Source organism: Cucurbita pepo, chromosome LG09 (assembly GCF_002806865.2).
Source record: "Cucurbita pepo subsp. pepo cultivar mu-cu-16 chromosome LG09, ASM280686v2, whole genome shotgun sequence".
NCBI lineage: Eukaryota > Viridiplantae > Streptophyta > Magnoliopsida > Cucurbitales > Cucurbitaceae > Cucurbita > Cucurbita pepo.
This window is the reverse complement of record NC_036646.1, coordinates 7,438,119-7,464,567: the sequence shown is the minus strand read 5'-3', so window position 1 is coordinate 7,464,567 and position 26,449 is coordinate 7,438,119. Positions and strand designations below refer to the sequence as shown.

Here is a 26,449-nt window from a genome sequence, read left to right as displayed (position 1 = left end):
ACAAACTATGAGTTTTAGGACATAAAACCCAACACTAACCACTCAATGTCAGAATTTAGTGCCACTTATTTCTAGTTTGAATTAGTTATAAANCTAACCACTCAATGTCAGAATTTAGTGCCACTTATTTCTAGTTTGAATTAGTTATAAAATATATATATTCGTCATTATTTAATATTTGAGGAATATATTAGTCAGTGAATATATCTGAGATATTCTTAATCAGTTAAATTTGGTTAATAGTATATTTTATTTTATTCTCAAGATTTAGTTAATTTATATTTTTGTTGTTGGTAGGTATTAGTTAGTATCTTGTATCCTATTTAAAGGCTGTGAATATGAATGAAGATTGAACCTTCGATCCCAATTCTATTTTCTCATTCTTAACTTGATGAGTAATAATATTTTCATATCTATTCACTAGGTAGGTATTGTGTCACTCAATCCTATTGTTAGTAAATATTGTTAGGGAGAGATTTCCATACTCGAGGTAAGATCTCACAATCCACCCTCTTGGAGGCTTAATGTCCTCATTGCCACACTGTCCGGTGTCTAGCTCTAATACCATTGTAACAACTCAAGTCCACTACTAGTAGATATTGTTTACTTTGACCCGTTATGTATCACCGTCAGCCTCACGATTTCAAATGTGTCTGCTAGGTAGAAGTTTCCACATTCTTATAAGCAATGTTTTGTTCTCTTTTCCAACCAACGTGGAATCTCACACAAAATACATTTAACTTTGGAATTTCTATTATTGAGCCATCAGAAAGGAAGATGTATTTTGTTCATATAAGACTTAACTTTCCATTTTTTAAAGTCTTTTTAGTCATCTTATGCTTAAGATCGTTCTCATTTAGATGTGATTTTAGTTTATTCTTGTACGTATCCTTTATTCAGATGTCGCATGCCTACAAACTTCCACCTCGATTCGTCCTTTATTCAGGTACTGCTTTAATATCATTTCTTGATTTACGTCATGTTAATTTTCTTTGTATCCTTCCAATTTTATTGGATGTCTCTTGTACATCGATAATTAAAATTTTGAACGATACCAAAAAAATGATTTTCTAAGTATGGTTGTATTATATGAACGTCGGTTACAAACATCAAATATTTTTAATTTTTAAAATCATCTTTAAAGTAAGATTTGGATAAAATAAAAAAGATATAGTCCAAAAATAGAATGTTGAGTTGAGAATAGTAATTTGATCATTTTGATCAGACTATCTGTCTACTATAGATTATTTTCGCAAGATCAAAGGGTTGGCCGCCGTCGATTCTGCCTTGCGAGATGTTGACGTGATCGCGTATCTTCTCGCTGGTATTGGCCCTGACTATGATCCTTTCGTCACCTCGATGACTTCTAAGAGTGAAGTCGTCACGTTTGATGATGTGTTTGCACATCTAAAAGCGCTTGAAGCTCGCCAACTACAACACCACGCTCAACTTCAGCTAAATCCTAGATCTTTGGTCAATTATGTTGGTCGTGGTGGTCAGCAGAAGAACCGTGGGTGTAAGGATCGTGGTCGTGGGCATTCTCAAGGTGTGTGCTCTCTCGTCTTGCTGGTGATCGTCATGACCCTTCTGCTTGTCCTTCCTGCCAGATCTACGGCAAAGTGGGACATACTGTCGTTCGCTGGTGACATAGGATGGATGAGTCCTATCAAAATTAACTTCGGTTCTTATTTTATTTATTTAAAAAAGAAAAAGTAAATTAGAAATACGTCAAAATAAATAAAAATAATAATAAAATAGAATAGAAGCCTCACAAAAAAGCACATTTGTCGGGCCCAATTGGTATGAATCCGGCCCAGATTCCGAAGCCACCGTCACCGTCACCGTCCAACTCCAATTCCTTATTCCTTCCCTAAATTGCAATAAGCCGACTCCCGTCATTTCCACACGCGTCTCAATTACCGGCAAAATACATTTTGAGTCTGCCACGTCGTCATTGACTCACTTGCTGACTTGGCTCTTCCTAAGCTCTGCTTATTTCATAAATACATATTATTATTTTGTTGGTTAAATTATAAATTTAAAACATAATTATATCTTCATCATCTAATAAAATCTTTAAAATATGGTTCGTTAATTGTTAGGAGTCGAAATATAACTTTTAGAGGAAATGACGATGTTCTAATAAAAAGGACGAGATTCATAGAACGACAAAAACAAATTTAGCTTTTGCACATTTTTCATATCGATTCGAATGAATCATCCTTTTTGCGGAAGTAAATTTTTACCTGTTATACAAGATAAGATCGAGCTTAGATCCACTAAAAGAAAATCATGAAACTACTTGGCTTCGAATGACAAGGTACAAAAATAAGATGGGTTGATATTATAACGTAAAGATTAATAGAAGGAGATAATGTATAGATCAATTCGATGCTTAGATAAGAGATTACTCGTCGTATATAGATAGAACTTTTTGAAGACTAAGAATAGTTAAGAACGAGCCTACGAATGTTTCAAGAGTTATAAGCATTTTTACGGCCCTAAATATCGTGCCAAAAGACATTCGTGTCAATAAGATCAAGAACCATAATACGACAATCAAACTTGATTGTTAAAAATTTATGTCATAAAAATGGATATACATAGATGTATGCATCATGCATGTCTTTGGCTCGTAAAATTTGTATTGAATCCAATTGATATCCAACCTTGATAAGTGTAACGATTTAAGCTCACTGCTAGTAGATGTTATCCTCTTTAAACTTTCCTTTAAGAAAACGCGTCTACTACAAATAGGTTTCTACTACGCGTCTACTACAATTCGTTCTCTCCTCTCCAACCGATGTGGGAATCTCACAATCCACCCCTTTAGGGCCCAGCGTCCTCGACGACATTCGTTCTCTCTCCAATTAACGTGGGACCTCTCAATCCACTCCCTTCAGGGCTCAGCCATCTCGATGGCACATTGCTCGATATCTGGCTCTGATACCATTTGTAACGATCAAAACTCACCATTAGTAGATATCGTCCTCTTAAGACTTTTTCTTCTGGACTTTCCCCTCAAGATTTTAAAACCCGTATGCCAAAAAAAGATTTCCACACCCTTACAAAAAAAAAAATGTTTCGTTTTCGTCTCTAATTAACGTGAGATCTCACAATCCACGTCCTTTCGAGACAGATCTCTCAAAATTCAACCCAAAATTTGATTGATGTAATGATGGTGGCATTATTGGGTTAGCTTGAAAGTAATACAAACACACGCCGCCTTCAAAACCCACACACGCCCAATTTGTCCCCAAACCTTAACCGACCAAAAACACAATCTTTTATAAAAAAAAATTAAAAAAAAAAAAAAAAAAAAAAAAAAAAAAAAAAAAACCTTAATTTGAGTAAATAAAAACAAAACAGTACTGATCCATCAGATTTCAGTTGTTGAAATGATGCATTGCAACGGAAGCGAAAACGGCATCCAAAGTGGCAACAAGGCAACCACAGACTCAATGCTGCGCCTCTACCACTCCCCCACTCTTTACCCCAACCAATGCACCTCCCGCGTGGTTCAATTGGTTCACGCCCCTCTCCCTCTAGTCTGGTCCATCGTCCGCCGCTTCGACTACCCCCAAGCCTACAAGCAATTCGTCAAGTCCTGCATCATCCGCGATGGCGACGGTGGTGTCGGCACCATAAGGGAGCTCCTCGTCGTCACTGGCATGCCTGCCAACACTAGCGTTGAGCGCCTCGACCGCCTCGATGATGATGCCCATCTCATGGTCTTTACCATCATTGGCGGGGACCACCAGCTACTCAATTACCGTTCCACCACCACTTTACATGAGGTGGCGCCGGAGGAGGAGGGTGGGGGAACGAAGACGGTGGTGGTGGAGTCGTATGTGGTGGATGTTCCGTCGGGGAGTAGCAAAGAAGACACCGTTTTGTTCGCTGATACCATAATCAAATGTAACCTCAAGTGGTTGGCTCGTGTTGCTGAGACCATTCGCTGAACCGCCACTCAGCCTCTTCGTTCTGTTGCACTTTCCTGTGTTAGGNTTTTTTTTTTTTTTTTTTTTTTTTTTTTTTTTTTTTTTTTTTTTTTTTTTTTTTTTTTTTTTTAATCTAGAAATTTCCAGCTTGTCATTATCATCTTCCAAATTCTCTAATGAATTAAAAACTATATTAAATTATTTTAATTCTTTTTTTCATTTTCAACCAAATTATATCACAATTAAAATACCCTAATGCATTTTCATTTATAAAAATACAAATTAATTTTTACACGAAATCATCAAGTTCGAAAATGCATACAAAACGTCTCGTTGTTTAAATATTAGTTTCAAGTATGCGTAACATTCATGACAATTGAAAAACGTTTAAAATTAGGAGTTCAATCCTGAAAAGTCTCACGTCGGCTAATTTAGGGAATGATCATGAGTAATAATATATCCATTGGTACGTGGTCTTTTCGAGAAGCCCAAAAGCCCAAAACAGAGACATGAGAGTTTATGCTCAAAGTGGACAATATCATATCATCGTGGAGAATCGTGTTCATCTAATATGGTATTAGAGTCATGCCCTAAATTTAGCCAAGTCAATAGAATCCTCAAATGTCGAATAAAGGACTCCAAAAGAGAAGGAGTCGAGCCTCCCACCTCGAAGATATAGTAAAAAATGACTAAGACTCCAAAAGAAAAGAGGTCGAGCCTCGATGAAGGGGAGGTGTTGGATGAAAGTCACTCGGCATACGATATTATGACAATAATAATCACTCGGCATACGATATAACGGCCCAAATCCACCGCTAGTAGATATTGTCCTCTTTGGGCTTTCTCTTTCGGGCTTCCCTCAAGGCTTTAAAACGCGTCTTCTAGGGGAAGGTTTTCACACTCGTATAAATGGTGATTTGTTCCCCCCCCAACCAACGTGGGACATCACGTCTCAAAGAGGACAATATCTGCTAGCGGTGGATCTGGGTCGTTACAAATGGTATCAGAGCCAGACACCAGACGATGTGGCAGCATTCTCGCTGTTTCCCCAAAGGGGGGTGGATTTGGGGGCGGTCCCACGTCAATTGGGAGGAAGGAAAGAGTGCCAGCGAGGACGCTAGGCAACGAAGGAGGGTGGATTGTGATGTCCCACGTTGGTTGGGGAGGAGAACAAATCACCATTCATAAAGGTGTGGAAACCTTCCCCTAGAAGACGCTTTTTAAAGCCTTAAGAGGAACCCCGAAATAGAAAACACAAAGAGGACAATATCTGCTAGCAATGGATTTGGGTGGTTACATATGATTTATAACACTATTAAATAAAAAGTAATCTAATAATTATTTAGAAAGGAACTTCTGTTACGATCGAAATTGGTTGCAACAAATCTCGTAGTTTGTGTAATTTTTTTCTTAAGAGTAGTAAGGTTTAAGTTTCATATATTCTCGAGAATAATATGTTCGGGAATAAGAGATCATTATTAAAAGTTAACCCAATAAATTATTTTTGTATTTATTTTATAAAATGAATGTAGATAACCTTACATAGATTAAATGATAAAATAATTAAATTTAATTCAAAGTATTCAAAATATAATTAGTCAATGATAAAATAATCATTTTAATTGAAGAGTTGATTATAAATACTATTAACAAATGAATAATTGTACTTAATTTAACTAATGCTAAAATTAAGTAATTAACAATGTTAATAAATATCTTTAATTACGTTAATTTATTAAAAAATTTCAGAAAATGAATTTAAGTAAATATATGATTGTTTATTTAATATTATAGAATACTTAATTAATTTTAATTAATTATAGTCCTATATTATTAATTATTAATTTAATTTAAATCCATTAAATTGACTTAATAATATAAGAAAGTATAATTTAATAAACAATATACTAACCATAAATAATTAGTTATATCATTGAAAAATAGTTTTTCTACCGACTTCATTTAACTAATCTCAATTAATTAAATATATTTGAAATATTATTAGCTAATTAATGCGTAATTTATTATTAATAAAGTTTATTTAATTTTCAAAATAAATAAACAATTAACTATATTAAAATAATAAAAATCTAAATTTTGTATTCTATATTAAAAATATTTTTAACATTTCAAAATTTAAATAATACCCTTCCATTTTTAAAAAATGTAAAAAAAATGTAACATATTTAGAAAATTCATTAATATTTTAAATCAATATTATAATTTTTGTTTTTAAAAAAATCTTATTAATATATGAATCATTTCTCTCTGTAATTCTGAAGATATTAACCTTAAAAAAACATATTTTAAATTTTTTTAAAAAAATTAAGAATATTAATTTTACTTTTTAAGACAGAACCATTGTTAAATATTAAAAAATAATAATAAAAATCAAAGTTATTTTTTTAAATNTTTTTTTTTTTTTTTTTTTTTTTTTTTTTTTTTTTTTTTTTTTTTTTTTTTTTGAAAGGAGGGTGTATTGGAAGGGTGCTTTTTAACGGTAATTTAAAGCTTTTAAATGAAAGAATTCAATTATTGAACATGATTCTGTATTTGTATTGGAATGAATAAATGATCATACGAACGGCTCAACATTGTAAACCAAAGGGAGAGTGATTGTACAAAGGTACGTGGAGCGCGCAGCCAACAAAGTGCGCTATCAATTCTTCTCTCCTCCCGCTTTGTCTCCACTTTTTAGAAGACCCTCAACTCTATTTCTTCTTCTGATCCCACTAAGACCTTTGAAAGCAGCGGGAGCCTGACAAATTGAAGCCACAATCGGCGTAAAGCAACATGAAGATGATACGCTCAATTTGGCGCACAATAAGTCACTGATTTCCTTTTCATTTACTTTCCCATTACTCATTTTCCCTTGCTACACGCCATCGTTTATCAACCCTTTTTTCTTGCTGGGTTCTCTGTAAAATGTGCTGCTGTTCTGTTTTCGTATGGGTTTAACGCTGTCTGTGAATCGCTTCTATTGATTTTTCTCTTTTGTGTTTGTTTTCGCGTTTTGATTAACTTTTGGGACTTGTTACTGCACATTCTTATCTGGGGTTCGCTTAATTTTGGGGATATGGATGTTTGAGTCATCGGAATTTCTGGATTACCCTCTTTCTCAAGTTTGTGGATGAATTTTCTTTCATATTAGATCATTGATTTGGGTTGTGTTTGACTGCTGAAGACTTGCAATCGTAGGCTAGCAAAAGGGTTGATCGGATTAGGTTTATTTGCGGTGTTAGTGAATCTTAGTGTCATATTCTTGCAGCCTTACTTCAGTAGTTAAATTTTGTTCCCGTTGTTCTTGTTGGTTGGGGACGCAATGGAGGAAAGAAAACTCAATTTTAATGCACCTCTAATGTCTGTGAGGCGATTTTCCAAGGCATCAAGTTCTTTAGTTGAAGTGAACGAAAAGAAACCTGAAGATTCTCAGCTTAGTAGACGGAGTAGCTTTCGAGTTTCTCGACCGCCATTCAATTTAGAGGAAGTAACAGAACAAGTTGCAGTTCCCTTCCATTGGGAGCAAATTCCAGGAAGAGCTAAGAATGGTAGTGGCTCAGCTTCACCTGAGGTTCAGCTGCCTCCTGAGAGGACTTGTTCTAGTCCTGGACTTTCCTTTGGGAGGGCTTTGGAAATGGAAGCTTGTTATCAAAATGAGTGTGAAGCTAATTCTTCAAATGCCGTTGTTGTTAGATTAGAGTCGACGAAAGCTAGTGAGACGAGGAGCTTGGTATCTGAGAATGATGATGATGATGATTTCTCTGATGCACGCGAGACACTGTCCCTCACTGGTTCATTCTCTATTAACAACTGTAGTGTGAGTGGTCTAAGTGGATACAACGGTCGAACTTTCCAAACAGATCCTCAAACTCGAGATTTCATGATGAGTCGCTTCTTACCTGCTGCCAAGGCAATTGTTTTGGAGCCTGCTAAGTATTCCTTAAAGAAGCAACCTATAGCAGTTGAGCAACCTAGGCAAGTTAAGACGATGCCGTCTGAGAATAGGAGGATGTCTCCGCTTAAACAACTCGAGTCTACCCTGTTACTTCGGTATTGCAGGGATGAAGTACATGAAGTAGATGGAGAAAGTGAGTCTGTGGATGATGAATATGACAATCCAGGTAATATATCAGCTAGAGGTTGTGGTCTAATACCCAATATATGCTTCAAAAACGCTTTGGGCTTTCTTAGTCCTGTGCCTGGGATGAGAATCAGGACGGAGTCGCGCATTTCTATCACTAATGAAGTTAGGGAATCGAGCAGAACAATGCAGCATTCACATAGCCAAAAGATCAACAAGGTTACTCTTCATTTAATTTTGTTCTTCCCATTTGCTTGCTATACAAGTATAATTGCTGATAAATTTTACATCTTACAGCATGCTTGGGATGCTGCTGGATCACCTAAGCTGCAGGAGGTAAAAAATAAGTGGATTGGTGAACCAAAACATTTTCCTTCCTCCACCGACCTGCAAATGAGAGGTAGGTCTTCTCCCTTTAGGCATTCGAGGACGGCTTCTCCCTTTCGGAATGAAGCATCATGGTCTCCTAGTAGAAAGCAGTCGCTTGTAGCTCCTAAAGACGTTGAGACTATCTCCAACTTTAAAGGTAATACTAACTTTCATGATAGACGATCCATTCGAGAAACTAAACATGGAGTTGACACGGCGAGTGCCCTGATTGAGAAGACACTCTACATAGATACTGCAAGCGTTGTTGAACTAACTCCTCCATTGAATTCGAGCCTTTTGGATGCCAATGAAATGGTTGATCATGCTAGTTGGAACAATGAAACAACAATTGAGACCAGAGTGACAGAAGAAACTATCACTGTGGAACCTTCTTTCCCAGAAGTAAAGTGCTCAACTTTGATTGAAGACGGGAAGCTGGAGCGTGAAGCTGCAGAATCTACAAACAAAGACGCCATTGATGATGACTCCAAAATGGGACATGGACTTTACAAAGAAGATCTTTCTGGATACTCTAATATGGGCTCTGCTGATCAAGATGAATACTCTACGGCCAATTTTCAGCTAGTAAAAGTAGAACATCCGGCAAGAGTCGAAGTAACTTCTGTGATATCTTCTCAACCTCCACCTCTACCAAAGTCGCCTTCTGAGTCTTGGCTCTGGTGTACACTTCCTTCGGTTTCCTCGAAAAAGTTACTTGCTGGATCAAAGCTTGGAAACAAGTTGTATCACAAGCTGCAGTGTCCTAGGACATCAGCCAGCACCAAGTGGGAAACCATTGTAAAATCTACAAATTCGCATCACAGTCATGTTCGATACTCCGAGGTAATGTCATGAACTTTCAAACATATATGGTAACAACTTCGTTGCTTCCAAAGAAACCGACTATGTAACGACCCAGATCCACCGATTGTCCTCTTTGGGCTTTCCCTTTCAGGCTTACCCTCAAGGCTTTAAAACGCGTCTACTAGGGGAAGGTTTCCACACCCTTATAAATAGTGGTTTGTTCTCCTCCCCAACCAATGTGAGACATCACAATCCACCCCCTTCAGGGCCCAGTGTCCTCGCTGGCCCTCTTTCCTTCCTCCCATCGATGTGGGACCGCCCCCAAATCCACCCCCTTTGGGGCCCAGCGTCCTTACTAGCACACCGTCTCGTGTTTACCCCCCTTCGGGAAACAGCGAGAAGGCTGACACATCGTCCGGTGTCTGGCTCTGATACCATTTGTAACGACCCAGATCCACCGCTAGTAGATATTGTCCTATTTGGGCTTTCTCTTTCGGGCTTCCCCTGAAGACTTTAAAACGCGTCTATTAGGGGAAGGTTTCCACACCCTTATAAATGGTGGTTTGTTCTCCTCTCCAACCAATGTGGGACATTACAAACTAATTCTCTTTGTTTATCGGTCTTTTCAGGAATTAAATCCTCCTGTTTCTCAGCACTCAACAGCAGAGAATTTCAACCCTCAGGTTGATTGGTTGGATTTTGTGTAAAAGTTCATACATTAGCATGGTTTGTACTTCCTTTCCTCAATTTTTTTTTGAAGAAGTTAGGAGACGATTTGAGCTTCCCTTTTCCATTTATGTCTTCTGATCTTTATGTGAAGACATGTAGGGGCATAGCGGAGGAAACATTCATATTCACAGAATGAATTCTGTATACAGCAGCCTAGGAATCAACATAGATGTGAGGTAATTGCACTGTATATTTGAAGTAAAAGTTATATATTTTAAGAAATTTCTGAGAATGAAAGTTTCTTCATAAACTGTTGTTTGAGCCCTCTTTTTCTCTGTCACTCTCAAGCATTTTCATTCACTTTTTAACAGTCATCGCCATCTACCCTTCAAAAGTAATGCCTTTTAACATCAATGTCTACGTTTCTTTGAACCCAGCAATATAAAACTTGAGTTTTTCAACCCATGATTCAAGCAAGAAAATCAAGGATTATTTAAATGATAGGAAGGTTTACATATAAGTATTCAGAAAAGTTGAGTTTGAAAGCTCAATAATGAATTCTTAACTACAGAGACGTGTAGATTTTGGATAGAGACATAACAGGATGCTATATCTTTTCTTTTTTCTTTCTTTCTTGCACTGCAACCTTCAAAGTCAGGATCAAGAAAACGAATTCAAATGGGTTTAATTTTTTCTTTTTCTTTTCTTGATTGAGCACTTAGTTTCGTTACATCAAGTTTCTGACTTTGATTGTATTTGTGACATCAATAACCTGTCTTTTTCTTATCTTCAAAGCTCTGGGTTTTGGTAAGCCTGATAGAGACAAACAACAAGCCCGGAATTACTAGAGCCAAAAGTTTGACTTAATGTTCTTGAATGACAACCTTCCAGCAGCCTATCCAACTTTCAAATATGCTTTAGAATTACAGTTTCGTTTGACACGATTCTCACTCTGTTTTTTACAGCTCTGATAAAGGGAAAAGGGTGTAATTTTTTCCCGGTTCTGGAAGATGGGTCCTATAGAAAAAACAAACCCAATACACGATTCTCAACCCTTCATTTATAGCTCTGATAAAAGGGGAAAAAAAGGTGTAATTTTTGGAGATGGGGTTTGCTCTGTTTTGGTTTTTCTTGAGAAAACGAACAGAAAAAATGGGAATGTAGAGGTGGCAAAATCACAGTCGTTGGACGAAAGTCCTAGATAATCTATCGAGGGAATATAGTAAGTTTGCTGTGAAATGAAGATTGATTGGGTAAGAGAGAGGGAGAGAGAGAGGCAGGCACGAAAAGAAGGGAAGGAAGGAGAGAGAAAGTAAGGAGAGAGAAAGGAAGGCTTGGTCAACGGAACAAATTAAATTAAAAATAAGAAGATGAAGATGAAAGCGCGTCCGTTTACGACGGAAATGGGGACCCTCTAAGCCACTCATCATCGATTTCCACTCTCTCTCTCTCTGTCTCTCTCTCTCTCTCTCTCTCTCTCTCTGTCTCTGTGCCGCCGAATGACAGAAACGGATAGTGTTTTCAACTCTCAACGGTTTAACCACGCCACATCCAAAGAAATTAATATTGTCCCTCTTAATTATATATAATTATTCACTAATTTTGATGATTTTTTTTTACGAAAAAAAATCCATCCCGGCTTGGTGCAAAGGGATTGGAGAGAGAAAGGTGGAGGAGAAAGGGAAAACAAGAAGCTGGTAAGGAGAGAGAAACAGAAGACAGAAAAACAGAGAGACAGAAAAACAGAGAGACGGAAACAGAAACAGAGACCTGGTAGAGACCCAGAAGATGGTCGAAGAGAAAGTGCTCTGAGATCATCCTGAAGGGGCAGTAATAGAAAAATAAACCTTTCTTCATTATATTTCATCTCCTTCTTTCTTTTTCTTTGCTGCCTTTCGTCTCAACATTCCTTGTTTTTTTCTGTAGCTTAATAGATCCACCCACCTACGTTTCTTCTTCCTTACAAAGATTCATACCACATTCTCTTTGTGGGCTTCTAATTTTACATTTTCCCCCCCCATTTTGACGACCCTTATACAAAAAATCAAAAAACAAAAAAAAAAAAAAGAATTTACATCTCGATCAGCATCCCATACGGACAGATTCTTCTGCACCTTTTTTTCTTCCCATTCTTCAAGGTATTTACTCTTTCTTTCATTCGCTTCCTTTTGTATTTTATATTGTTTGCTTGCTTGATGAGGAGGGTATTCCCTTATTCTGAAAATTTTGTATGATCCATTGTTCTGTTGATCTTATCTTGTGAAATCTCTGACGCTTGAGCTTCGATTGGATTATATTCAGGGATTTCTGTGGATTTAGTCTTGCTGAGCTGGGTAATGAACTTCTTACCGGAAAAGGGATTGTGGAACTGATTTAAGAATCAAAGATGAGGAATCCTTATACGGTTGCTGGTCCTGGCAGCCCTTTTGAATTCAAATGCAATTGTAACATAGGTTTTTTCTTAGCTTAGCCTAATTCCATACGAAGTTCCAATCGATATTCGTTTCTGGTTACGAGTGTTTGCAACGAGGTCGTTTGTATAGAAAACCCTGGCGATTTTGTGTAGTCTGTTGCATAGCTCTGCGGCTATTGGCCTCTGCTGCATTGTGATCACCAAGCGATGGGGGATGGATGTATCCCGATAGCATTTCGGTTCTCAACTTTCTTAGCTTTGATTGTTGTTTTCGGTATTGAAGTTTGTTTCTCACTTAATGATGAAGGTAAATCTTGTTTTTTGTACCTTTTCTTTGTACCTTTTCTTTGTTTTTCCCCCCCACAACTTGAGATTAATTTCATGTCTATGCCTTTTGGATGATTTCATTGTGGCGAATTTAGGATTGGCGCTGTTGGCATTCCGGTCTCAAGTAACTTATGATCCTCATGATGCTTTGGATGATTGGAATCCAAATGAGAATGATCCTTGCAGATGGTCTCGTATTCATTGCGTTGGTGGTGAAGTCCACACCCTGTATGCTCTCCATTTTCAACAACCTTGTTATACTTGATATAGCTCTTTAAAATAAACCCATGGATGATTTTATTCATGGTGCTGAGTTTCAATTGTACTCTGTTTCGTTTCGTTTTGTTTTGAGCTCGTTAACTATGGGTTGGCGGATTCAAATCTTTGTTTAGGTTGACGATAATGCTATGTTGTGGTTAGGTAGATTATGTCTTTTGTTTATTCCATGTGATAGTGAAATTTTGACGTTTCATCTCGACATTTCGTAGGAATCTGAGTGGCCTTATGTTAAAAGGGACTCTGACCCCAGAACTCGGGAGACTTATTCATTTACGATCACTGTAAGCTTTTGTGTTACTATCATTAAGTGATTCTTTTAAAGAACTTCGCCAATTAACTTAAAACTCTTTATGCATTGACAGTATTCTCTATAAGAATGGTTTCTATGGCACCATTCCTCGTGAAATCGAAGGACTAACACATTTGGAGTTGTTGGATTTGAGGGAAAATAACTTTAGTGGAACAATTCCTGCAGAAATAAGCAGGATCTCCAATCTAAAATACTTGTAAGCTTTAACGTCAACACATAGTTTTTCTATCGAGAGTTCGCCCGAACTCCGCACCACGGACTGATTTTGTTCTCTGTTCATAATCTCAGGTTCCTTTGTGACAATGAATTTGAAGGCAGTGTCCCATCAGAGCTTCAGAATCTCAGCTCTCTGTACGAATTACAGTTCGATGATAACCTTGTATTTTTATGGGATGTTGAAGGTGGCAGTGTAAATAGAAAGCATGGGCACTGGTATGAACTCTCATTCAAATGACTTTTTCTTATACTTGTCGAACGTTCATTGAAAGTCTTCGACGTGTTAACATTTTATCTGCTCCTTTAATGGGGTAGCATCTGGCAGAGAAATCCCATCTATATGAAAAGTTTAGATACATCTGCAAGTGAAGATAACGCATACGTTCGATACCTCAGCACCATGCCAAACTCACTGTACGTAATAGAACACGATTCGTCTTTTAACTCGCCCTTGCATTGTTATAGCAGAAACGTTTCTTGTTCGATTGTTGAAATTGTTTGTTTCTCTTTCAAGGCTCAAGCTTGAGAAGGATTCTCAGTCTGACCTTAAGGAAAATAACGATGATAATCTCCCTAGTGAGTTCAGACCTTTTGAAAACTTCCATTCTTGAAAATGGGGAATGATTACTTATAAGATATGAATTTAAGCAGGTTCTGTTCCACAAGATGTGGATGACACTGTACAGAATCTTGTCAATACTCATCGGCGTAAGCTTCTCGATGAATCAACCAACCTTGCAGCTGTTCCTTCTAGCATTGTATTGCCCTCTTCGGACTCGGTCTATACTGTTACAAGTCCTAGAAGTAGTGGTACTTTCCCTGCTGTACCAAATAAACCTAAAAAGGAACCTCCTCCGCCCGAACCAGCACCTCTTTCCCAACCTCTACCAGAGAATACCTCATCGCAACCCTCGGATACACTGCCAACTCATGGAATTGATAATCCTTCTGGACATTTCTGGAAGTATGCAATCATAATTGGAGGTGTATCTTTATCACTTATTTTGGCTACCATAATCTTCTGCATGTGCCGAAGCCGAGGCGTCACGACTATTGGTCCTTGGAAGACTGGATTGAGTGGGCAGTTGCAGAAAGCATTCATTACAGGTATTTTGATTCATGAGTGCCAGAAAGCTATAACTACGCGTAGTTGGTTTACTTTTCGTGCCGAGGGGACTGAATTGTGTTCGTTTTTCTTACTAGGTGCACCGAAATTGAATCGACCAGAATTGGAAGTAGCCTGTGAGGATTTCAGCAACATTATTGACACTTTTGATTGTAGCACTATCTACAAAGGAACACTATCAAGTGGAGTAGAAATTGCTGTTGCATCAGTCTCAGTGACTTCCTCTAAGGATTGGTCAAAGAGTTCGGAGCAAACCTATCGGAAAAAGGTTTTCGTTTTCTTTCCCTTCACCCTCTCCCTCGACGGATCTCGAAGATTCGACTAAAACCTTATTCCTCCAATTCGCTTTGGGTGCAGATCGATACATTGTCACGGATCAACCACAAGAATTTTGTTAATCTTCTTGGCTACTGTGAGGAGGAAGAACCCTTTACTAGGATGATGGTGTTCGAGTACGCTCCAAACGGAACTCTTTTCGAGCACCTGCACGGTAGAGAACGACTATGGAATGCAAGTCGTTTCAGTATTTGAGGCTCTAATTTATAATACTAACATAAATGTAACTCTTTTGTTGATCAGTTAAAGAAGTTGAACATCTTGACTGGGCTTCAAGGATGAGGATAATTATGGGAACAGCATATTGCCTTCAGTATATGCATCATGATCTAAATCCCCCAGTGGCACATACAAATCTCACATCAACAGCTATTTATTTAACTGATGATTATGCTGCCAAGGTACATATAAACACTCCCATTTGCCTGATTTGATCATAATTCGAAACCGTCGTTCATATCGTATGATCTCCCATAATCCTGCAGATTGCAGAGATCATTTTCTTATCAAATGGGGTATCGAAATATAACAACACAGGCGACCACGACAACGAGCATTCTGAGTTACCGCCCCTCGCGGATCCAGAGTCAAACGTGTACAGTTTCGGAGTATTGTTGCTTGAAATCATCTCAGGAAAGCTGCCATACACAGAGGAACAAGGGCCCCTTGTGAACTGGGTAGGTTCAGAATATACTCCAAACGCTCAAGAAACTGAAACAACAACAACAACAACTCCTATTCAACTCTTATCTGTTTATAAACATTGCAGGCTTCAGAGTTTCTAAATGACAAGAGGAGTATTAGCTACATGATTGATCAAAGTCTGAAATCGTTCAAAAACAACGAGCTGGACGTGATCTGTGAGGTGATACAAGATTGCATCAAATCAGATCCAAGGATGAGACCAACAATGAAAGACATCGCTGCCAAACTAAGAGAAGTGATAGGATTGTCACCGGACCAATCCGTTCCAAGGCTTTCTCCCCTCTGGTGGGCTGAACTGGAGATCTTATCAGTGGAGGCTACTTGAAGAAGACAACGACAACGACGACAACAACGACAACAACGAAGAAGAAAACAAAGAAGAAGAAGAAGAACAGCAGTGGCGTGTCTCCTTCTGTCTCCATTGTTGCAAGTATAGTATGTTTTTTTTTTTTTTCTTTTTGTGTGTGTGTTAATATCTAAATACAAAGGATAGCCTGTTTCAAACTCTGGATCCTCCTCCTGCTCTCCCCTGTGCTGTTCATTTGCTTTGGTCTCTCAGCCTCATCAACACATGGAAACCCAACCCCTTTCTTGTTTTTCTTCTTTTCCCTTTTATTTTTCTGTTGTTTTGATGTAAGCAAAGCCCCTCACCATTCATTTGATTCAAATTCTTTTCCCACAATGTCTTATATAGCTTATGGCTGATATATCAGTAAGGGTGTGGATTTGGAGTTTGTGAAGTGGGGGATGCTTTTTGTTTTCCTTTTTCTTTGTTACTTACTTGGTTGTGTAATCTTTATTTTATCAAACTTTGGGATGTAACATTCTAATACACAAAAATACATCTCAAATGGAGTGAAATAATACATAAATTTGTTAAAAACTCCCCCCCTTTTACTAGATTTATTAGACAACCCCTCCAAGTTTTGCTGCTATACCCTCGTCCTTGTTCTTGTCGTTCTTGTCTTTCTCTTTGTCCTTGTCCTTGTGTTGTATCAACTTGTTTAGCTCGTTCCAACCCTTTTTTAAGTTATGTACATTACTTCTTTTGGCAGTGTTTTCTCCTAAACTCTCTGCTTACATTACATTGAACAATCGATTATATGTATCCTTGTCTACTTTGCTCCATTTGTTTCGAAAATGTTTAGAACGTTCCCAGAGAATAGGAATGCGTTGGATGAAAGATTGAGATGTTGGTGACCTCGATGACGTGATAGTGATGAAAAAGTTGGCCTAGGTTAAGTTTGAATGAACTACGGTCTACTATATCAATATTTTCGTTCAACATTCTAATTGATATGTACTTTGAAGGTAGTTTTGAAACACTTTTGAAATGTCGAGAGTAATATTATTATGGTTGGAATAACAAGGGCAATGGCAACTATTATAATTTTAAGGTTACCTATAGAGATGTCCATTTAACTTACAAGATCACAGCATGATAAGAAATCATTGCAAAAGAAGTAAGATTCGGATTACCTTGTTGGTCGAACATCTCGAAGCAATAACACTTGTTTGAGATTCGAATCACTCCATAACCAAGATTGATCATGTCAGGCTTGAATGACTGTAAACATGTCATCTAAACTACATAGAATTGCAAAGAAATTTATCTCGTGACTAAAAGAAATACATGCTCTTTTTACTGCATTTTCTAAGTTTCATTTACAAATATAACATATATGGCTCTATATAATTTCAAAATAAATCTTGACTTTACTGAAGGCATTTTAAGAGTTTGTAACCTTAGCCACGGTATAAATGTAACTAAAAGGAAATAAAAAGTAGCAAAACTTAAATAATTAATGAAACACCGTAAATCTAGTTTTAAATTATCCATTGTAGATTTGTAACCATTTAAGAATAAATGAAACCGCAGTCGAAATATCTTGAAGTCTTTGTTGCATAAATGAAACTTGATTCGTCTTAATATGCATTAATATTGCATGATTGAGATGTCTTGGTTCATATTACAGCGTGTGAGAAATGACCATATGAATAGGAAACGAGAGAGGGAGTATGATAGATTTCTCTCTATTAGCTAAACGACTCGTCCACTTTTAGCTAACGTCGTGGAGAAACCTCTCCTCTCTCTCATTCATTATTTAAATTCTCCACTCATCATAACTGGGCCGGCCCAAAACGCTCCATCCTCATAGTAACTGGGCCGGCCCATCTAAGCCTGTTTAAAAAGCTAGGTCAAGCCCAAAACACTCCACTCTCATAGAACTGGGCCGGCCCATCTAAGCCTGTTTAAAAAGACTAGGTCCAGCCCAAAACGCTCCATCTCATAGTAACTGGGCCGGCCCATCTAAGCCTGTTTAAAAAGACTAGGTCCAGCCCAAAACGCTCCAATACAAAGGTTTAGAATAAAGTCCAAATCCACTAAGGATAATATAGTGTATAGTATAAATTAAATGATATTTTAAATAATAATTATATGAAATTTATAACATAATATACATATTTATTTCCAAAATATTTTTAAATTTTTAATAATAAGAAAGCTAAACAAGGGTCCTACTAACCTTAAACTCCCCTACTACAACTGTCAAAACAGTCCTAAGAGAGTCGAAAATAGTAAGAAATCATCCAAAAGTCCAACTCGAGCTAAATAAGTTCCTTGAGAGTCAATATAGAGTCGAAGAGAGCCTCACTACGTAGATGGAGCCAACACGAGCCAACATCATAGGATAGACTCGATTTTAAGTTCCATTTTATATATGTGTGCATTCTTCGACCCCAAATCACCCGGATCAAAAGACTTCAAAACCAAGTCGGTGGTGGCAAATGGACAAGCGCATATGTCATAATAATTAATGTGCAAGAACCCACCGTTTACTAAGAACACAACCAAACAAGTTCTTCCCACAACAACAACAACAACAAAAGTAAGAACAAATCAAAACAAACACCAAAATGTATCTAAATTAAAATCAACATCTTCTTCCATGCCTCTCATCTCGGCGTTTCCCCCATTGATGCAACGAGAGATGAAGCTTCTTACTCGCCACCAAAAACTCCACCGCCTGAACCGGCTCCAAAATCTCCATAACCTCCTTAATCGTCTTCAACCTCAACTCATCCGCCTTCTCCATCATCCTCCTCATCTCCCTCTCATGCTTCCTTCAAAGCCCTCTCCGCCGCCTCCCCCACCTCCTCCCCCACCCCCTCCATCTCATTCACAATCACCGCAATCGGCTCATCCGCCGGCTCCTCCTGACAGCTCGCCATCTCCCTCCCCTGCCTCTCCTCTGCTCGCACCGTCCTCATATGCAGCCCATTCACACGCACCATCTGACTCGCCGACAAATTCCCCACACGGAGATGATGGTGGTTCCCACTCTCCCCTCTAATCCCTTCCAACCACTCGCCCAACCTCGCATCCACTTCACACCCACTTAACGCATACAACAACCGTATGAAAATCGACGGCCGACACCCTGCAATCCAGAGCAAGGAATTCTCTAAGGACGTGCACCATGTGGGTGCGAAGAATGGGAAGGCGTCCTCCTCCGCCAGGCGCCTGCGATTGGTTATGTAATCCTCGAAGTGCGCGAGGCAATTGCGGATGAGGGTTCTGGATTGGTCGTCCTTGTGGGTGGTGTTGTGAAGGGATTCGAGGAGGAGGGTTAGGTCTTGGCGCTGGAGTTGCATCCATTCTTGGAAGCAGCAGCAGGAGCGGTGCTGGTGCGTGGCTTCGAGGGCTTCACCGTTGTCGTTGTTGGCACTACTGCTGCTGCTCTCCATGGGCTGTCGCTGGGTCTTTTTTTATTCCATGCGGTCTGCAAATTTATAGGCTCGAACCCATGACCATGAATTAAAAGGCTCTGTTCTTGGGTATTTGGGATTTGGAGTGTACCATTATTATTATTATTATTATTCTTTTTGGTATTATTTGTTGGCCGTGTTTATCGAAATAATATAGAAGGCGGTGAAAGCCTATAGCGTTGCTGCTTCATAAACCTCCATTATATATATATATGTAAGATAAAAGCTTGCAATTTGACGGCCAAGTTGACGAGGAATCTGCCCGTTGCGCACTGCCCACAATCCAGCTCACCGCTTTCTTCAAATTTTGTGTCGAAAGGGTCACTAGTAGATACATGTGTTGAAGGGTCACTTGTACATGTACAGATACATGTATAAGTTATGAATAGGTTTATTAGTTCCGAATTAAATACCTGTATGATTTTTTGATAATGAATGGTAATGGGAATGTCTCAAATTACGTATATATGTATGTTGGCATTGGTGGAAGACGTAGAAAAATCAAACAAGCATCCTTCCTAATTTTCAAAGTTCTTTTCTGTCAAACAATTCTACCAAATTTCTCTGTTGTCACCAACGTGATTCTTCGTTGGGTTGGATTTTTTAAAATTATCTAATTATTATTTTTTAAATCAAAATTTTTATTAAACAATAAATTTAAGATACAATAGAACTGGTTTGTTTAGAAATTTGAATTATTTATTTTTAAATATTGAATTAATATTTATTACTCTACTTTAATATATATTTTGAAAAGTTAATGCTATAAATATTATAAAATAAAATGAGTTTAATTAATAAAAGATACTCTTAAAAATCTAAGAAATACCATTTCAACTTTCAATAAAGTTTTAAGAATATCCGATAATGGATGGAAACGGTAATATTTTATTTCAAAAATACCTTTAAATTTAATGTTATTACTCTATTTTAATATAACTTCTTTGTTCGATATTTGAGAATTCTATTGTCATGGCTAAGTTTAGGGCATGACTCTATTACGGATCTCTCATGGCTAAGTTTAGGGCATAACTTAACTCTGATACCATGTTAGGAATCACGGATCTCCACAGTTGCGAGCCTCAAAGGTGTAGTCAAAAGTGACTAAAAGTGTCGAACAAATGGTGTACTTTGTTCGAGTGCTCTAGAGAAAGGAGTCGAGCCTCGATTAAGGGGAGGTTGTTCGAGAGCTCTATAAGCCTCAAAGAAGGCTTCTAATGTACTTTGTTCGAGGGGAGGATTGTTGAAGATTATTATTGGGAGTGAGTCCCACGTTGGCTAATTCAGTGGAAGATCATGGGTTTACAAGTGATGAATACTATCTCCATTGGTATGAGGCCTTTTGGGGAAGCCCAAAGCAAAGTCGTGAGAGCTTATATGAATATCATACTATCGTGGAGAGTCGTATAAATATTTTTATGCCGGACTCGAGCTCACGTACGTAATAAAAATATAATTTATTTGAATAAAGTTTAATAAATGGATTTGAATGGTATGAATTTGTTACATAAATATGTGGTTGAATTGAAGAAGAAGTTTCCACAGGGTGTGTGACAGTTATGATGCTCCTCGTATCTACGCCGCTGTCTCTTGTCCAATCAACCACCCACCCCCACGTTCACGCCACCTCATTTTTGTTTCTTATTAATTTTAATTTATCTATCTTTAAACTAAATAATTTGATACATTCAAAATATATATATATATATATATATATATAAAGGACTCTAAATTATTAAAATAACTTAAATTTGCTAATAATTTTTAAATTTAATAAAGATACATTTTTATTATTTTATTTTATTTCATGATTAAAAATAAAATTTTAGATTTTGAAATGTAATTTGTCAAAATATATATTAAAATTGAATAGTGAATCTTAAATAATATCTAAAATTAAATAAATAAATGTTTCAATTATTAATCTTATATTTTTATTAAAAATAAAAAATGAGATAAATAGTAAAAAAAAATTAATAATTGAGTTAAATCTAAGAAAATTTAATTAATTTATAAATATCCCCACTTAATTTAATAAATAAATTATAAGCTAATAAAATTATTAATTTTTTATGCAAGATAATTCAACTAATTAATTTTTATTATATTTGATATATTAAATATTAAAAGAATTAAGAATATATTTGTAATAATTTAGTCTGACATCTATCAATAATTATTTTCATGCTCAATTTACTTTTAAAAATATAATAACTACATCAATATAATATAAAAAAATATACAAGTATTATTTCAACAATTTTACCTAATTAATTTTAATTTAATTCCATTCATTTATAAATATATTCGCTACTAAATATTTTGTATTCATTTATAATCAATTTTTTTCTTGAATTCTTTTTCCTTTCGGGCTTTTACTCAAGATTTTCAAAACACGTATGCTAAGGAGAGGTTTCCACACCCTTACCTTCGAGGCTCAATGTCTTCACTGACACTCGTTCCCCTATTCAATCGATGTGGGATCTGACAATTCACCTCCCTCCAGGGCCCAACGTCTTTGCTAGCACATTGCTTGGTGTCCACCCCCTTCAGGACTCAGCGTTCTCACTGGCGCACTGTCTGATGTCTGATGTCTGGTTCTGATATCATTTATAACAACTCAAACCCAAATAGTGTCCTCTTTATAATTTCCATTTTGGGTTTTCTCTCAAAGTTTTAAAAACACGTCTGCCAATAAGATGTTGTCGTCTCAAGATTTTGAAAACACGTATGTTAGGGAGAGGTTTCTACACCATTACCTTCGAGGCCCAATGTCTTCATTGATACTCGTTCCCCTATTCAATCGATGTGTGATCTGACAATTCACTCCCTTCAGAGCCCAATGTTTTCGCTGGCACACCACTCGGTATCCACCCCCTTCAGGACTCAGCGTTCTCGTTGGCACACTGTCTGGTGTCTGGTGTCTGGCTTTGTTACCATTTATAACAAGTCAAACCCACCATTAGCAGATATTGTCCTCTCTAGAATTTTCCTTTCGAGTTTTCTCTCAAAGTTTTTCAAACACGTCTGCCAATAAGATGTTTCCACACCCTTACAGAAATGTTTCGTTACTCTCTCTAACCAATATGAGATCTCACCGAAAATCTTAGTAAAAGTACTAGTTTGTTCACGAATGCTTCAATTATAATCTAATCATAGAATAATGAACCTTCCATGTTAGTCTCATAATCATGAACCTAGTTTTGTGATAATAATAGAGCCTAAGAAATTGATATCAAAATTAAGAATCTTATAGATACATTGACAAACATAATGGATGGTTTTGGATGGTTTTATGATACCCAACTTATAAATTCTCTTACAACCACTTGATTTGTGGCTCAAAATAGATCCATTTCCAAACCCCACTTAGCCACTTGTCACCATTTCACTCTCCAATTTGGCACCCAAAGCCTCTTTCACTAGTTTTCTTGACACTCAAATGGATTAGATTTGATACCCATCGGTTCAACCAATTTGAAATCGATATCGATATCGACATATCGATATCGATATTGAATCCCACTTTTAGGCAAAGCTGAATTTTACTGGGTCACCCTTCTGGTATTTCTGTTACCCATTCCAATTCTCAGCCACAAAAACATCTAAATTTCTCTCTGTCTCTTACCAAATTCTTCTTCTAAACCTCTTCCATTTTCCCTTTCTCTCCTTATTTAACTCTGTTCTTCTTTCCTCTTTCTGTATCTCTGTTTTTCCCCTGTTTTCCCCCTGTTTTCCCCTGTTTTTTGTTTTGTGTTTTTTTCTTTTTTCTTTTTTTTCTTCGTGTTTCTCTTCTTCTCCTTGTAAATGGAGAAAAAGGGTACCATTTTAATGCAAAGATATGAGCTTGGGAGGCTTCTTGGACAGGGAACTTTCGCCAAAGTCTACCATGCTCGTAATCTCAAGTCAGGCCAGAGCGTGGCGATTAAGATTATTGATAAAGAGAAAGTGCTGCGTGGTGGGTTGATCGATCAAATCAAGAGGGAAATCTCTGTGATGCGCCTTGTCCGCCATCCTAATGTGGTGCAGCTGTATGAGGTGATGGCTAGCAAGACCAAGATCTATTTTGCCATGGAGTTTGTCAAAGGTGGGGAGCTTTTTAACAAAGTGGCTCGAGGGAAGCTCAAGGAAGATGCTGCTCGTAAGTACTTTCAGCAGCTCATTGGTGCTGTTGATTATTGTCATAGCCGTGGTGTGTATCATAGAGATATCAAGCCTGAGAATCTCCTTCTTGATGAGTTTGGGAATCTTAAGATTTCTGATTTTGGGTTGAGTGCTTTGGCTGAGTCTAGACGCCAAGATGGGCTTCTTCATACCACTTGTGGTACCCCTGCGTATGTCGCCCCTGAAGTCATCAACAAAAAAGGTTTGTCTTTTGCTTTGATTTCATCCAGATCCGTAACTGTTCAAGTTCACCGCTAGCAAATCTGGGTTTTTTCTTTTGAGTTTCCCCTCAAGATTTTTAAAACGTGTCTGGTAGTGAAAGGTTTTCTCATCTTTATAAAGGGTGTATCGTTCTCCTCCCAACTGGTGTGGGATCTTACAATCCACCACATTTGGGGCCAGCGTCCTCGTTGGTACTCGTTTCCTTGGAACTCCAACCAAATTCACCCCTCTTTGGGGCCAGCATCGTTGCTAGCATATTGCCTCATGTCCACCCCCTTCGGAGCTCAGCCTCCTCATTGGCACATCGTTTGGTGTATGGCTCTAATACCAGCTGTAACAGTCCAAGCCCACCACTAACAGATATTGTCCTCTCTAGGTTTTCTCTTTCGAGTTTCTCCTCTACTAGGGAGAGGTTTGCTCACCTTTATAAAGGGTGTTCCGTTCTCCTCCCAACCGTTATGGGATCTTACAATCCACCCTCTTTGGGCCCAGCGTCCTCTTTGATACTCGTTCCCTTCTCCAATCGATGTGGGACTCCAACCAAATCCACCCCCTCTTTGGCCAGCATCGTTGCTGGCACATCGTCCTATGTCCACCCCCTTCGGGTTTCAGCCTCCTCGTTAGTACATCGTTCAGTGTTTCGCTCTGATACCAACTGTAATAGTCTAAGGCCACCACTAGCATATATTGTCTTCTCCTCTACTAGGTACAAGTTTTCCCACCTTTATAAATAATGTTTTGTTCTCTTCCTCAACCGATCAATCCACCCCCTTTAGGGCCAACGTCCTCGTTGGCACTCGTTCCCTTCTCCAATCAATGTGGGACCCCACCAAATCTACCCCTTCGGATCCAGCGTCCTTGCTGGCGCATCACCTCATGTCCACCCGTTCTAGGGCTCAGCCTCCTCACTGACACATCGTCCGTGTAAGGCTCTAATACCAACAGTAATAGTCCAAGCCCACCGCTAGCACATATTGTCCTCTTTCTGCTTTCCTTTTCGGGTTTTCCCTCAAAGTTCTTAAAACACATCTGCTAGAGGGAGGTTTTTCCAATGTTTCATTCTCGTCCCTAACCGATGATCTGTTTGGTACGTTTGATTTTCATTAAGATTGGTTATTTTTTTGATGATTTTCATTGACAAGTTGCTGTTTTTCTGGTTAATCTTAAAAAGGTTATGATGGTGCTAAAGCTGATATTTGGTCATCTGGGGTTGTCCTGTTTGTTCTTCTAGCTGGTTATCTCCCTTTCAACGAACAAAATCTAATGGAAATGTACAAAAAAATCACCAGAGGAGAATTCAAATGCCCTCATTGGTTTCCCCCAGAAGCTCGCAAGCTCCTCTCAAGAATCCTCAATCCATGTCCTTTCACAAGAATAAACATGGCCACACTCATGGAAAATTCCTGGTTCAAAAAGGGTTTCAAGGCCAATGTAGCAACTCCAAAACCCCTTCAAATCAAAGGCCACGTCTCGTCTATAAACGATGTCGAGGTCGCTTTAGACGAGGGAAGCTCTGTTAGTAACAGCAGCATTGAGAGTGGAAGGCCACCAACAAGAACTAATTCCTTCAATGCATTTGATATCATATCCCTCTCACAAGGTTTTGATCTCTCAGGTTTGTTTGAGAATGATATGAATGAGAGGCCACCGACACGGTTCACGACGACGAAACCAGCATCGACGATCGTGTCGAAGTTTGAAGAGATAGCAGAGATGGAGAGGTTCAAAGTGATGAAGAAAGATGGGATGGTGAAACTCCAGGGAAGTAAACAAGGAAGAAAAGGGCAGTTGGGTATTGATGCTGAGATATTTGAAGTGACACCTTCTTTTTTTGTGGTGGAGGTCAAGAAAACTGCAGGAGACACCTTGGAATACAAGCAATTTTACAACAAAGACATGAAGCCTTGCCTTAAGGACATCGTGTGGGCTTGGGAAGGAAACGAGCAACAACAGCAACAACAGCAACAGCAGCCGCAGCCGCAGCTCCAAAATAGATAAAGAACAAAAAGAATTTGTAAAGTCGTTCGGTCTTGTTCTTGTTCATGTTCATGTTCATGTTATTGTTCTTGTTCTTGTTCGTGGGATTTTGATGGTGTCCATGTGTGAAACAGGGGAAGGTGATTTACTTTTTAGTTGGTTTGTAACTAGAGTGTTTGTTTACGGCCTAAAAGACATTCAATTCTCATTATTGGTTTCGTTTTGTGTGAATCAAAATAAGAACATGAGGTTTGTTGAGATGCTTAATCATTCAATGTTTGTTGGTTTAGTGAAGTTTAAGGTTGGAAGAGATAAGCTTGTCGGGGATAATTATGGATCTAACAATAATTATGAGCCATTAATGAAGTTACTCTAAGTACCTAATTTTGTTTTAATGGCTCTTTATTCGAGAGGTTTAACGTGTGAATTTCGAAGAGATGTAGATGGGAAAAGTGCTCGAGATACCTCGAGAGAACTAGGAAAAATAAGATTTAAAAATATCTAAAAATTGAAAAATTCAGGTCAAAGTCATCGAGGATTTTGTCCCCACTTACCAATTTGAGAGGTATGGTTCTCCTCGGATGAGACGTGCAAGAAGAGAAAAGAAATGGGAAAGAGATAGAGAAATTAGGGTTCGGAGAAGAAAGAAGAAAAAAATAGGACAAAGAAAAGGAGTTTCGATCCATCCGGGTTGAAATCGGTCGTGGAGTATCCACAAGAGGTGAATATTGAACTTGTC

The 26,449-nt window shown here is 38.0% G+C and overlaps 4 protein-coding genes and 1 non-coding gene across 8 annotated transcripts; 4 read left to right on the top strand and 1 right to left on the bottom strand.

Annotated features, from left to right (window-relative positions):
* Window positions 1–1,284: 1,284 nt before the first annotated feature.
* LOC111802787 lies at window positions 1,285–1,424 on the top strand. Its single transcript, XR_002816321.1, has one exon. It is a non-coding gene; the product is annotated as a small nucleolar RNA Z247 (small nucleolar RNA).
* Window positions 1,425–3,414: 1,990 nt separating this feature from the next.
* On the top strand, window positions 3,415–4,001 carry LOC111802655 (abscisic acid receptor PYL12-like). Its single transcript, XM_023687093.1, has one exon. The coding sequence runs from the start codon at window positions 3,462–3,464 to the stop codon at window positions 3,960–3,962; it is 501 nt and encodes a 166-aa protein (XP_023542861.1). The 5' UTR covers window positions 3,415–3,461; the 3' UTR covers window positions 3,963–4,001.
* A 2,563-nt stretch (window positions 4,002–6,564) lies between these two features.
* On the top strand, window positions 6,565–16,459 carry LOC111801609 (protein MALE DISCOVERER 2). Of its 4 annotated transcripts, none has more exons than XM_023685650.1 (14): window positions 9,922–10,100; window positions 12,166–12,584; window positions 12,700–12,832; window positions 13,093–13,164; window positions 13,246–13,389; window positions 13,482–13,625; window positions 13,725–13,823; window positions 13,924–13,985; window positions 14,061–14,516; window positions 14,613–14,803; window positions 14,893–15,025; window positions 15,115–15,272; window positions 15,357–15,548; window positions 15,641–16,459. In XM_023685650.1, the coding sequence occupies exons 2-14, from the start codon at window positions 12,485–12,487 to the stop codon at window positions 15,899–15,901; spliced, it is 2,145 nt and encodes a 714-aa protein (XP_023541418.1). In that variant the 5' UTR covers window positions 9,922–10,100; window positions 12,166–12,484; the 3' UTR covers window positions 15,902–16,459. The 4 variants fall into 4 exon arrangements, 2 of the variants coding, with proteins under 2 accessions (XP_023541418.1, XP_023541419.1); XM_023685651.1 differs by lacking the exon at window positions 9,922–10,100 and adding an exon at window positions 10,119–12,002; XR_002816162.1 differs by lacking the exons at window positions 12,700–12,832; window positions 13,093–13,164; window positions 13,246–13,389; ... (7 more) ...; window positions 15,357–15,548; window positions 15,641–16,459 and adding exons at window positions 6,565–8,241; window positions 8,320–9,234; window positions 9,825–9,921 and having other exon boundaries at window positions 10,016–10,100; window positions 12,166–12,461.
* A 2,234-nt stretch (window positions 16,460–18,693) lies between these two features.
* Window positions 18,694–19,326, bottom strand: LOC111802133 (protein DELAY OF GERMINATION 1-like). Its single transcript, XM_023686400.1, has one exon. It carries the CDS (start codon window positions 19,324–19,326, stop codon window positions 18,694–18,696), a length of 633 nt encoding a protein of 210 aa, XP_023542168.1.
* Window positions 19,327–23,067: 3,741 nt separating this feature from the next.
* LOC111801862 (CBL-interacting serine/threonine-protein kinase 20-like) lies at window positions 23,068–25,980 on the top strand. Its single transcript, XM_023686057.1, has 2 exons — window positions 23,068–23,713; window positions 24,905–25,980. Exons 1-2 carry the CDS (start codon window positions 23,155–23,157, stop codon window positions 25,729–25,731), a joined length of 1,386 nt encoding a protein of 461 aa, XP_023541825.1. The 5' UTR covers window positions 23,068–23,154; the 3' UTR covers window positions 25,732–25,980.
* Window positions 25,981–26,449: the final 469 nt, after the last annotated feature.